The sequence below is a fragment of the Anopheles darlingi genome, chromosome 3 (assembly GCF_943734745.1).
Source record: "Anopheles darlingi chromosome 3, idAnoDarlMG_H_01, whole genome shotgun sequence".
In the NCBI taxonomy this organism is placed as follows: domain Eukaryota; kingdom Metazoa; phylum Arthropoda; class Insecta; order Diptera; family Culicidae; genus Anopheles; species Anopheles darlingi.
The window spans coordinates 32,060,743-32,073,438 of record NC_064875.1 but is presented as its reverse complement, the minus strand read 5'-3'; the positions used below and the strand labels follow the sequence as shown (position 1 = coordinate 32,073,438).

The window sequence follows — 12,696 nt, the reverse complement described above, 5'->3', positions numbered from 1 at the left end:
GACGACCATCCTTACGCTGCCATAGGCCCGACCGCGGGCGGTTTCCCAGCTCGCGATTCTTCTGTGCCGAACCGATGGGGGTCTTGCTGTGGGCCACATTCGACAGACGACCTACGGTGGCCATGCAGGTTTGCTGGAAGGCAAACTCCTGCTTCGACGGTAACTGCACCACAACGAGATCGCCAAATTTGCGCAAAATCGTTCCGTATGATCCGGCAGCATGGATCAGATGGCAGGCTTGGCCAGGGTACTTTTCCAGGCAGTGAATCTGAGTTCCGACCTGCAGCGCACCGAGCGGATATGCATCACCTTCGTTCGCACGGACTACAAAGAGGAGCAAGCGATTAGCGCACAAAACATTCCTGGTCCAACATGGACTCGGTCTTACCGGGTATTCGTGGGATGAAGCGAGATGTTTTGATCAAGTCTCCCGGTTTCATGTTTTCCGTCGCCAGAATATACTTCATTTCATTGCCCACCGCAACCAGCGCAACCTTCGCCGTGCGGCAACCATCGTCGATCACATCGATCACTTTCTCGATTTGCGGCGATCCTTCACTCGGTCCATCTCGTATCCACTTGATCCAGTGATATTTGTGCTTGATACCTCCGCCGATACCTTTCGCGATCAACCGGCCAGTTTCGGGATCTCGACCGGCGAGGTTCGTCACACGAAGGGGTTCCACGGTGTACTCGCCAGGATAGTGAACGATGCGCCGGTACGCTTTTCCCTTGCCTGGTTTCGGCTTGTTTAGATACCGTTCCAGACTCTCCAGCGATATGGGTCGAACGGCGGTCTGGCACACATCTCTCGCTACGGGGGAAATCGTAATTCTTTGAAATAATCTAGCCAAACTGGCCATTTTTAACAGAGCTGTTTTTATGCAATCCTCGAATGACAGGTGTAAAACGTCATCTACACCAAGGTACTTTAAAAAGACAGGTAGCTTTATCCAGAACAAATCCCCGATTTTTTTTTAGAAAAAACTTCAGAGTTTGACATTCACGGGATGGTGGGATGTTTACTTCGGGAACGCTCTTTTCGGAGCTGTTTTCGCTTTTCTGTGGTATTACGACAGTTAAAATTCACGAAAAGTGGCACGAAAGTTAAAGTTTATGCAAATATTCTCAAAATTCTTCCTAGTGTTTCAATATGGTATCGGTCCGTAGGTCTTGCCACCCGCCCTAGAACAAGAGCTTGCTAGCGTTCCTGGACCGTGCTAACTCGCTGTAAAACACAACTCGGTCGCTCGAATGATCTTAAATAGAGAGATGAATCATTTAAACATTCGAAAAAGAGTGAAATCAGGTACTTTCCCTGATAAAACCACCAAACTTGCCCACATCTTCTTCTTCTTCTTCTTGAAATTCACGTGGTTTTGTTGATAAAAAGCGCCCTGCTCCGAATGTCAAACAAATTGAAAATGGTGACCTGTCAAAGCGGTTAAGAAGCTATCTGTCTTTTTAAAGTACCTTGATCAATAGTTTGATCATTTTCTGCATTTTCCAGATTGTTTTTCCGGAATTAGTTAGTTGCTCCGCAATATGCAAGCTTGTAAATCGAGGAAAGATGAAGAGCGGCAGTTTTGGCGGGAATTCCTTCAGCTGTATCGTGCTCTTCCCGATATGTGGAAAATGAACAGTGAAGGCCACAGGAAAAGGTCCAAAAGAGACAAGGCACTCCAAATACTCATCGCTAAAATGAAGGAAATAGATCCTGATGCCAGTAAGGACAGTGTAGGCGCCAAAATCAATTCCTTCCGGAGTACCTACAAAAGAGAATTGAAGAAAATGAGGGAAGCCATGCAGTCTGGTTCCGAACACATACCTACCTTGTGGTACTTCCATGACTTGGATTTCTTGAGGCATGAGGATATCGAAGCTCAAGATACTTCAACGCTGGACGACATGGAGTGGAACGAAGAAAATAACGATACTGAGGTACGCAGTGCTTTATTTTATTTAAACGCACTTGTTCCAGCTGCAATACAGGAGATTGTGGCACCCGATTTCACTAGCCAGAGAGTTTGTTAAAACAGGAAATTTAGTTGAAATTAACTTAGAATAGCGTATCACTACTTGCATAACACGAAGAAACAGAAGAGCATAGTAATAGCCGAATACAAGATCATCTTTTATTCGGTTGATTCCCTATTATTCGAATAGTCGGTCCTGCCAAGGCACAGAACCTTGCTCGCTATTAAAATAGTGTAGCAGGTTAAGCCGTACTTGTTGTGAAGATTCTGGGACACTTAAGCATGCGATATGTTGCAATGGAAGTAACGATGGTTCCGACTTCCAATCAGCATTTATGATTTTCCCCGTAGTTGTATCCTCCACTTCATAGCCTCCCTCGTTATACAATTCATCCTTTTTCTTTCTTAAAAAGTTATGCAAATGGGTACATGCAAGCACTATCAGGTTTGCCTTCTCCGGAATTAAACAAATTTCTCTCGAAAGAATTCTGTACCGAGATGCTAGGATAGCGAAAGTATTCTTCGCCATACGACGAGCACGTCTAAGTCTGTAATTGAATATTGCTTCTTCTTTGCTCATATAATCTCGACTGAATGGTATCATTAGGTTGTCTAGCAGAGGAAATGCCTCATCTCCCACAAATGCGTACGGCTGGTTCATTTCACTTTTTAGTAACTTATCAGGCTGAGGAATTTTTAGTTCGTTATTTACGAGTCGCCTATAAAATTCTGTTTTGGAGAATGCTCCAGAATCTGAAACTTTCCCATTGGTTCCTACATCGATCCAGATAAACTCGTAATCGGCATTAACCACAGCCATCAACACAACACTGAAAGATTTTTGGTAGTTGATATAGTAGGAACCACTTCCTGGTGGTTTACGTATGAGGATGTGCTTTCCATCTATGGCTCCGATGCAGTGGGGAAAATTCCATCTTCTTTCAAACGCCACGGCAACGTCCTTCCATTCTTCCTCGCTTGCTGGAGTCTGCAACATAAAAACGAAGCGAATGAATAATATTTTTAAAAAATGTTAAGTACTTTAAGGTTAACATAAAGTAAATGGATGTGTCTCTTTCTTTCAGGGCGATGAAACAAGTTCTCATACCTCCCAACAACAGCTAACTTTTACACGTAAACGCAAGAAGCCATTTGAGACACCCGAGACGGACAGCGGAGAGTCGCGTAGGATTAAACTGCTGTCTTTGGCTTGCGAACGTCTTGCGACACCTCCCTCAGAAGCGCACATGCTAGCACGGGCGTGGCGTACGGATTATGAGAAATTAAGTCCAGATCAGCAACTGTACGCTAAGAAATTCATCTCAGACATTCTTTTCGAAGGACAATTAGGCACCCTTCATAGAAACTCAATCACCGTCAATGATCCTCCTCCGTCGATTGGCATCAATGTTCCATGCACCTCTCTGCTTGGCTACAACCCAGGCTCACCAGCACCCTCAAACATGGCCATGCATGAAGACTCCCGACATGGCTCAGGGCAGATGAAACAGAAACATGGATCGACGATTGGATCCGCTCCATATCCCTCTCTTATTAAGGACTAGCTGCCCCGACAGACTTCGTACTGTCTTTGATCGGTCGTGGGTTTATCGTAAACAGGAACTTTAAAATTGTAGTAGATATAATTTTATCTATTCCATAATTTGGAAGTATTCGATTTATTAATGATCCAAATCAATAGCTAGGTCCGTTAGTGATGTTGCAAATAGAGATGCGACGTGATTGTAAATATGAGCTGGAAAGTTAACATGATGTTTGAGTTTTAAGGCTTTGCCTTTCGGGCTAAATGACGTCATTTGGAACAACGAATTATATTTTCCCAAGTATTTTTAAAAAAAGTTTGACTTTAGTATTCGGCTTGCACATAGCTCGTTAAGTTCAAATGCTGTGTATTTAACGGCATTACAATATGACACACTTGATCCATTTTTCCCCGGTATTCAGCTTACGATGATTTAAATAGTCACATGGTAGATCATAACTAAAAGCACCCCACTTCAAATTAACTCAAACGTCGATCGATCAGATCGAGGGTCTTTCTTTTCTCTCGGGCATTCTCGGTGATCATTCCAATCGCAAGTTGTTCTTGATAGATAGAATATGTTGGTATTGCTTTCTATTACTATTCGGTTACTGCTGCTTTATATGTTTGTGCATGCAATTCCGATCGTTTACCATTCATAATCCGATACGTTGAAAATTGTCAATGATAAGAGGCACGTAAATCAATAGTCGAAAATTAATATAATTCTTGATCAATTCAAATATTTCGCAACTGAATAAGTTTTTGTTATTGTTTCATGTAAATTGATTTGTGAAAATTAAAGCAACTTCTTAATTAACTCATGACTTAACTAAACTTAAGAAATTGTTAAAATTTAAACCAACAATAAAGCTTGGAACAGTTAATACTTGGCCGCACAAAATAGTTCATATCTCAGCCAAAAAATGACGTATAAAGAAAAGAAAGGTGTCATTTTGTAGGTTTTCTTATTGCCTTTAATAAGAAATATTGATGCAAATTATTCATTAGTTTTTTATATGACTTTTTCAACTTTTACTTTGACATCACCCAAAAATGTTTGCACAGTACTGTAGGTCACATCATTTGCCCTCCTGTTGCACGTCACCCTCATTTTAGTTGGTTTTTATACATTTCTGATATACTTTTTAAGTTTCCTTATGATAATTACCAAATAGAAATCGATGGAACGAAAATCCAGTCATTTTTGTGGATTGATAGTTTTCCCTATGAAATCGATCTATTTGAATACAAAAAATAAACGCCATACCTTCGGCAAGAACAGCTACCTAAATCATGCCAAACTTACACAGGATCGTTGGTGGACGAATGAAGAACAAAATCCTTTTCTGTAGACACTCTTTTCTCTAACAAATTTCGAATGAAAGTAGCCCTAATGGTGAAAACATTTGATTTGTCGCCACAATGACAAATCCCACGCCAAATCATCATCTTAAGGGCAAATTTACCTCCGTAAATAAACCAAACGCTTCCTAAACCATTCCTTCTATGATTGGTAAAGTAATTTTTTTTGCCCGGTATTTTTCGAAATGCATTTTTACGTTTGTTGCATCGTCCATCGAAATGCATGGTTTGAATTCGGTCAACTCTTGCTCATACAGCTTCCTAGCACGGATTTGGCCAATCAAGCTGCGCTCTAGGGCCCTATTTGGCTATTTTCTAGCTTTTATGACTTTGAAATTTCTTTTAAAAATATATCCCGAACTGTTACGTCGACTGTCGTGAGTTTTTCTTGGTGGAATCACGCTGAGAGATCCCAGGAGTGTTGATTCAATTTTGTTTGCAGAATCGGGCATTCGTTACACTTTTCGGCTGTTTTATTTTCCTAGAATCAAGGTAAAAGTCCCCTTCTAAAGTCTACATACGGTATTTTGAGTTGAATTTGAAAATTTCAAGAGTTTTGAGGTTTCTTCTCCAGCCAAATCCAATTTTTACAGTGAGTGTGCAGATTTTTTTTTCTCCCTTTGCGTTCCATCGGCGATAACTTTTGAAGGCATAGATCAATTTTGACAAAAAATTTACCACTAAATAAACAGACTACAATGATTAAAACGCTGTCAACGGAATGGCAAAGTGACCACTAGGCGCGCTGCAATGAGTAAACAAAAGCGGCCAAATATTAACTGTTCCAAGCTTTAGACATACCAATAAAAAATGGTAACGATTTGCAGCATTGCCGGTCCCATGGTTATCATTCCACCCTAGCCGGACTCCCTTTCTCTCTCTCTCTCTCTCTCTCTCTCTCTCTCTCTCTCTCTCTCTCTCATGTATTGGTCTCATTTTTCAAATTATTATTCATGAATTAAACGCAACTATCTAACCCTCCCACCCCTCACTCTGCTCTGCAAGATGTACGGAATGGAGGGTGGTGGTGGTGGATAGGTGAAAGAAGCAAGTAAAAGGGTATTAAATAAAACCAACCTATTTAGAGACCATCAAAACCTAGGAAACGATACCCATATTGCCCTAGGACGTATTTTAAGGATTGGGGTTGTATAGAAGCTCCCCTTTCCCCTCATCCGATGTAGACCAAATTTTCTCCCATAGTTTCTCAGATGACCATCAACAATTGTGCAAGTTTTAATGGTATTCGGTTCATAACTCGCGGAGTAATGAATGTTTTTAACAATCAAGTGTTAGAGAAGGGCATGAAGGAAGGTAGCGGGGGGTTTCTAACCATGCCTATAGCACTCACCGGCCCCAAAAACCCCCACATACCAAATTTGGAGTCAATCGGTCCAGTAGTTTCGGAGTCTATACCGGACATCCGGACAGACACATTCATTTTTATATATATAGATGAACATTTGATCGACTAAATGTCCGGGACACCTTTAAGACAAATAAACGAAGCTAATAGAAGAATGGAACTGTTATGGACTTACCTTTATTAAACCCTTCAAAACGTGAACAATAGCGTCACAAGTTTCCTCCACTATTTTTCCCAGTGTTTGAGATGCGATGCCTGTAGGGTGTTTCAGTTGTTCGAAGGAAACACCAGTTACCAGGTATCGCAGGGTGGCCATCAATCTCCGTTCCGGCGCGATTGCTTCTCTCAGCAACGTGTCTTGTTTAACGATCATAGGTGTGACCAATTCCAGGAGTTCGCTAAACGAATCGGCGCCCATTCGAAGGTAGGTTTTGTAGTCCATCGCGGACAATATTTTGTGCTCAACGACCAGCGGCTCACGTCTGGGTCCTCTCCTCCTTATCCATTCTTCTTTCGTTTTCCGTTTTCTTTTGACGACCGGCCGTTGCTCATCAGTCGCTAGGGCTATAATTACGGCGGCACAGTAATCTTCCGTGTCCGACATATTCACCGGGAACCGAAATATCTGCGGGGGCACACCATTTTACCAACTTTTCCCAAGTTTTGGTGGTTTGGTTCGCTGCAAGGTACTTTAAAAAGACAGGTAGTTTCTTACCCGCTTTGACAGGTCACCATTTTGAATTTGTTTGACATTCGGAGCAGGGCGCTTTTATCAACAAAACCACGTGAGTTTCAAGAAGAAGAAGAAGAAGATATGGGGAAGTTTGGTGGTTTTATCAAGGAAAGTACCTGATTTCACTCTTTTTCGAATGTTTAAATGATTCATCTCTCTATTTAAGATCATTCGAGCGACCGAGTTGTGTTTTACAGCGAGTGAGCACGGTCCAGGAACGCTAGCTAGCTCTTGTTCTAGGCCGGGTGGCAAGACCTACGGACCGATAACACTAGGAAGAATTTTGAGAATATTTGCATAAACTTTAACTTTCGTGCCACTTTTCGTGAATTTTAACTGTCGTAATACCACAGAAAAGCGAAAACAGCTCCGAAAAGAGCGTTCCCGAAGTAAACATCCCACCATCCCGTGAATGTCAAACTCTGAAGTTTTTTCTAAAATAAAATCGGGGATTTGTTCTGCATAAAGCTACCTGTCTTTTTAAAGTACCTTGGTTGAATCCTACTTCAACATTGCTGATTTCTTTTGTGTATTTCCCAAAACTGAAATAGGCCAACGATCGTTTCTCTTCGTGAGAAATACTTCGTTTTTCCGTTTAGACCACCAATCATTTATGGAGTGGATTCTTGGGTTTCAATGCAAGTTTGAAATACCATGATACAAAACTAGCTTCAAACTTTGATTCCTTTTTGGGCGACCGCTCTGTTATCAGCGCAGAAGATGTGAACAATATGGGACAAAATGATAAAAAATCAACCCTTCCGCGCGTATAACAGCGAATTAAGTGTGCCGGCGGTCATAATTCTTCTTTTCGGTAAGCAACAGTTGCGACAAAGTTCCTCTCACTGGTGGTACTCTCTTAACAATCCCGTTGTTTGTCCCCATTTCCGCTTATCAGTGTGCTCGGTTGAAATGGTGGCCGGAACCTTTCACTACTTCGCCTACGGAAGCAACCTGCTTGCCAAGAGAATACACATACAAAATCCTACTGCAGTGCGGAAAGGATACGGTTACCTGCAGGTGCGAGTCGGTGTTCAGGTTGTTTCCGCATCCGATTGCAGCTTTTTGAACGGATCTTTTATCCTTCGCAGGATTATGGACTGGACTTTTTCCATTATGCGGCACGCTGGCGAGGTGCTCCGGCAACGATCGTTGAGCAGAAGGGTGAGCGCGTGTGGGGCGCAATATGGGAGATTGATAACAGCAATCTAGCCGATCTGGATCGCCAGGAAGGTGTACACAACAGCGTGTATAAGCCGCTAACGCTGCCGGTGGTGTTACCAACTGGTGGTACCCTAGATTGTCGGGTGTATCAGTTGGTGAATAATCCGTGCCCCTTGGGAGAAGCGGAAGAACGGCCGTACGAGCGGCAACCATCGAAAACGTACATGAATATCATCATTAACGGAGCAAAGGAAACGGGCTTGCCGGAGGAGTACGTGAGCTGGCTGAAAAGCGTCCAGCACAACGGCAACACTGGTGATCCGCAACTATCTTTGGAATTAGAGAAACCCATCGACGATTAAATCGATCGAAGCGAAGCTTATGGAATAATTTGAATCCGAATTTTGTGTTGGAAGCGTTTCATTGTATTACTTTGCACCGAACAAATCGCTTGCTGAAAGCAACATTTTACAAATAAACTCATCCTTTTATTCTAAACAAATTTAAATTTGTCAAGGTTTATGAAGTTTTAGTATTCTTTTTGCCTTTGAACACCCGATACACTCGGTTACATTCAAAACGAAACAATGTCGCGTAATATCTATTCTAGCGATTAAAAACAAAATAGAAATGAAACTAGCGACTCAGGGAAACTCTCAGAAACACATTAGTGAAGCTTATAGCATATCGCAGATAGCATATAGCAGATAAATCAGTAGTTTCTCATTTAATAACCCGTAAAAGGCAAAAGAAACTGTTGAAACGGCTTTGCGTCCTGTTCGTCTTTGAAAAACTTCACCCAAAATGGACCGCATTATCAAATGGTATTCGACCAATGATGCGTTTGCATCAGGAATGGAAATAAGTAGTAAATTAAGCTCGGATATCAGCTCCCAGACCATTCAGCGCCGATTGGAAGACGGTGGGATATTCAGTTGCAAACCAGCAAAAAAGCCATACATCAACAACGAAGGTACAACTTGATTTTGCGATGAGTTGTTTGATCTGGGATGTCTCAATATTAAAAAATAGTGTTGCTTAGTGATGAATCCATATTCAATTTGTTTAATTCGGATGATATGAAGCGAGCTCGATGGCCACTTGGTACTAGACTAAATCCGCAATATTGCACGAAAACTATTGAACATGGCGGAAGATGTGTGATGGTCTGGGGATGCTTCTCTGGGCAAGGTATGGGACAATTTCATTGAATTCGAGGGATTATCAACGGAATAACGTGCAGAGACAACATGGAAAGTGTGATGCTTCCTCATGCTTGCCGCTAATTCCGTCGAATTGCAAATATCATCACGACAATGACCCGAACGATACTTGAAAAAATGCAAAAATAAAATAAACCAAGATCACAAAATTGTAGTTCTATCGTGGCTAACTAACTCACTCAATTGAAACCCAATCGAACATTTGTGAAAAATTGTAATTCGCCGAGTAAGAACGAATGTTTCATACCGAAACTGTACTGAATTGTTTGAGGATCTTTCCAAGGCTTGGAGTGAAATTCCGAAAGAAACGATCAACAAATTGATTGAATTTATGCCCAAAAGAAGTGTAGCTGTAATTAAAAATAACGGATTCGTAACGAAATACTGAAAAAATCAGTATAATACGAATTGATATCTTTCAGTTGCTTAACTTATGTCGCATCAACATTCAATCCTTTTTTGAAACTTTCTCGTTAATGTGTTATTCAAAGAAAAATTAATAACTGAAATCGTCCTAAAATATCGTAAATAGGTACCCTTTTCAGTAGCTGAGTCGGAAATTGTACAGTTTGGTTGAAAACTAAAGTTTTGAACACTTTATCATACACCTTGACTCAGTTGCTTAACTTCTGTCCGACACTGTAGCTGTACGAGTGTTGTTGTACAACACGTGGTGTGCAAATTCTTTTCCACTCGCTTGCAACTTGCAATCGACAACCAAGCGTTTTTGGTCGGAGCATTCATTTTCGTCCTTGCAAGGGGAAAAGAGTTATCCCTCTTTTCTCCTGGAAAATCCAGGAAGCAGCGAAACAGAGGAGAAAATGAGTGGAAAATGAACTGTTTTTCCGAACAAGGATTTTTTCCGAACTTCACAGGAGAAAATCCTGGAAGTAGAAACCGAGGAGAAAATGAATGGAAAATGAACCATTTTTCCGAACACCTTAGGGGAAAATCCTCGAAGCAGCGAAACCGAAGCGAAAATGAGTGGACAACCATTTTTTCCTAACTCCGAATTCGGAAGCTAAATGTTCGCTGAGGCCTCGAAAAGAATATATCGTTGTGCTGGAAAACAGAAGAAAACACACTTGAAATTGTATAGAAAAATGTTTTTCGATAACAATGTAAATAGTTTTATTCGAAATTTAACTAATCCAAGACCCCTTCCATCATATCAGGTGTGTCAAGACAATCATGCTCGGTGCCCCACAAGTCGCATTGGGAACCAATTGAACCAACTTTTGCTGGTGCTGGTGGTTGAGAGAGTAACAGAACCGGAAATTACGGCACTGTTGAATACAACCAGCCAAGTGCAGGGGGCACGGTGCAGCAGCAACAGCAGGAAGCTCGCTTTCACCACCTTCACTAGGAAAGGAGAAGAAAAACTACCGTTAATGAATGGCCAATAGGATGGCCTGGGAATGGGTCCGGTTTCGCTAGACGCTCGGTTAGTGGCCGGGTTAAGGGTGGGCGACAAACCCATTGGCCATTTCGTAGAAACGACCGCTTTAGCCAAAGGGTAATTACCGGGTTTGATAGAGATGTTAGTGTGGTTGTAAAACAGGAGTACGGGTTGTAAAAAATAATTTATTCGTTCGCTCACACTCTCTTACGAGCCGACGTGAGGAGTGCGTCGAGTATGGGATGGACCCTGGGCCCTCATGCCTGCATGCCTAAATTGATACCGAAATGGACGACCTATGGGGAGCATGATGAATAATGAATACAAATCGGAATACTAATGCATCGCCCGGAACGTAAATAGAAAGAAGAAACTATTTTTTTTCGATTCATGCATTTAGTTTAAAGTGTTACATTAACAATTACAACTATTACACTTGCACTTATGAAAGGCTTCGTGTGTGGCATTTTAAAGAAGAAATCACCACATAGCACTCCACACTTGCCGCAGTACACCTTCAGCAGCTCATTTATAACACTCCCACTACCGGTCGGTTGTGATTCATCATCGGGGCAAATAAATTGCGCCCGAAAGCACCTCGAATCATCATAATGTTCTTGAAAGAAAGAAAGAAGAAAAAAGGAATCATTTGGCTGACGTTCTCGCACTGTAAGTCAAAACCCCACTCGAGCACGTTCGCAGCAAGCATATGGTGCGGTGTGTGTGTGTGGAGTGCAGATGATTCAAAAGCCTTCTAACAGCCTTCCAACAGACGACCCCGGCCCGGCCCCGTAACCGTCAGCGCAGCACCTTGGTGTGGTATGTCCGCTAAGCCCCGGCCATTTAAAGCATCGCTTGCCGCTTGCTCGATGCCCCGATGTCTAAATCTCCTCGCCCCCTCCACCAGTCAGCCCGTCCGGACTGAACCTTCACCTTACGTGTGAACCATTCCCACCCCTCCAGTGGAGAAACACTTTCCTAAGAACGCTTAACCGACCCCAAAAGCACTCGGTAGCAGCGGTGGGCGCACGTCGTCTGGATGCCAGTCCCACTCTTGATCTATCTCTATCGCTCGCCATCTCGCTCACAGTCGTCCCCGAATCGGGCGAAGCGAATGCTCCTGTCTTAGGCTCGATTTCCTCTGGTTCGCCCGCTCACCACCCTCAACAGGAACTCCCGTGCAACTCGGAACGGAACGGCTCTCCCGGTTGCTGCCGCTGCTGCTGCTGCTCGAGGAATCGTTTGTTTTGCCGCGGCAAAACATCATTATCCCACATCAGACCCGAGCTTAAAATAAACATAAAATATGCAAATCCTTCCCCTTCCTCCTCCTGCTTTCGGTGCCCGGTGCGTTGTGTGGTAAGCGCGGGGCAGCTTAGAACTTCACATTACTTTCCGTGTCGTTCCCGGGGCCCGGTGGCTCGCTGTCACGGATGGTGTACGCGGTACTCACTCGCTCGTTCGCCGTTGGTCTCTATGTATGCACCGCACATGGTTGATGGTATACTTAACCGGTTTCCGTGAAAGTTGCTCCTCATTCTCGCCCCTCATTCCACGCACCATCGCCATCGCCGTTCCAGGGCTTCGCACTCGACCACGCGGTCGCTGAAAGCGGTTTGAGGAGCGCGCGTTTGAGCTTTTCATTACAAGGTATGGTTTCCATGCTAGGACCGGCAATGGGGGGGTGTTTTGGTGGCTGGCTGGTCGTCTCGTATCGTCCCAACCCAGAGGCCGGGGTAAGGAGGCGGAACGATAGACACACACACACACACTCCACAACCGCCCCGATGGTTTGAAGTTTAATCTTCGTTACTCAAGGAGTTTTTCTCCGCTCGGAATTGTTGTTGTTGTTGTTGTGACCGCACGCGTTAACCACAGCGTTCGGGCTCCCCATTTACCACCTACCAGCGGCTCTCAGCACGTACAG

The 12,696-nt window shown here is 43.2% G+C and overlaps 4 protein-coding genes across 4 annotated transcripts in view; 2 read left to right on the top strand and 2 right to left on the bottom strand.

Annotated features, from left to right (window-relative positions):
* The window catches only part of LOC125956169 (39S ribosomal protein L2, mitochondrial), a 1,076-nt gene extending 171 nt beyond the window's left edge, over positions 1 to 905 (bottom strand). Inside the window, exons 1-2 of the mRNA XM_049687782.1 lie at positions 389 to 905; positions 1 to 324 (exon numbers count right to left, since the gene is read on the bottom strand). The exon at positions 1 to 324 is cut by the window's left edge and continues 171 nt beyond it. Of these exons, the coding sequence (XP_049543739.1) occupies positions 1 to 324; positions 389 to 863 (799 nt within the window). The 5' untranslated portion in view covers positions 864 to 905. The remainder of the gene's footprint in view (positions 325 to 388) is intronic.
* A 581-nt stretch (positions 906 to 1,486) lies between these two features.
* On the top strand, positions 1,487 to 4,663 carry LOC125956170 (uncharacterized). Its single transcript, XM_049687784.1, has 2 exons — positions 1,487 to 1,941; positions 3,062 to 4,663. Exons 1-2 carry the CDS (start codon positions 1,546 to 1,548, stop codon positions 3,539 to 3,541), a joined length of 876 nt encoding a protein of 291 aa, XP_049543741.1. The 5' UTR covers positions 1,487 to 1,545; the 3' UTR covers positions 3,542 to 4,663.
* Positions 1,945 to 6,935, bottom strand: LOC125956164 (uncharacterized). The gene is made up of 2 exons (XM_049687776.1): positions 6,426 to 6,935; positions 1,945 to 2,964 (listed from the first exon to the last, which is right to left on the bottom strand). The coding sequence occupies exons 1-2, from the start codon at positions 6,852 to 6,854 to the stop codon at positions 2,155 to 2,157; spliced, it is 1,239 nt and encodes a 412-aa protein (XP_049543733.1). The 5' UTR covers positions 6,855 to 6,935; the 3' UTR covers positions 1,945 to 2,154.
* Positions 6,936 to 7,474: 539 nt separating this feature from the next.
* On the top strand, positions 7,475 to 8,649 carry LOC125956180 (gamma-glutamylcyclotransferase-like). The gene is made up of 3 exons (XM_049687797.1): positions 7,475 to 7,797; positions 7,882 to 8,003; positions 8,075 to 8,649. The coding sequence occupies exons 1-3, from the start codon at positions 7,725 to 7,727 to the stop codon at positions 8,507 to 8,509; spliced, it is 630 nt and encodes a 209-aa protein (XP_049543754.1). The 5' UTR covers positions 7,475 to 7,724; the 3' UTR covers positions 8,510 to 8,649.
* The last annotated feature ends 4,047 nt before the right edge of the window (positions 8,650 to 12,696 follow it).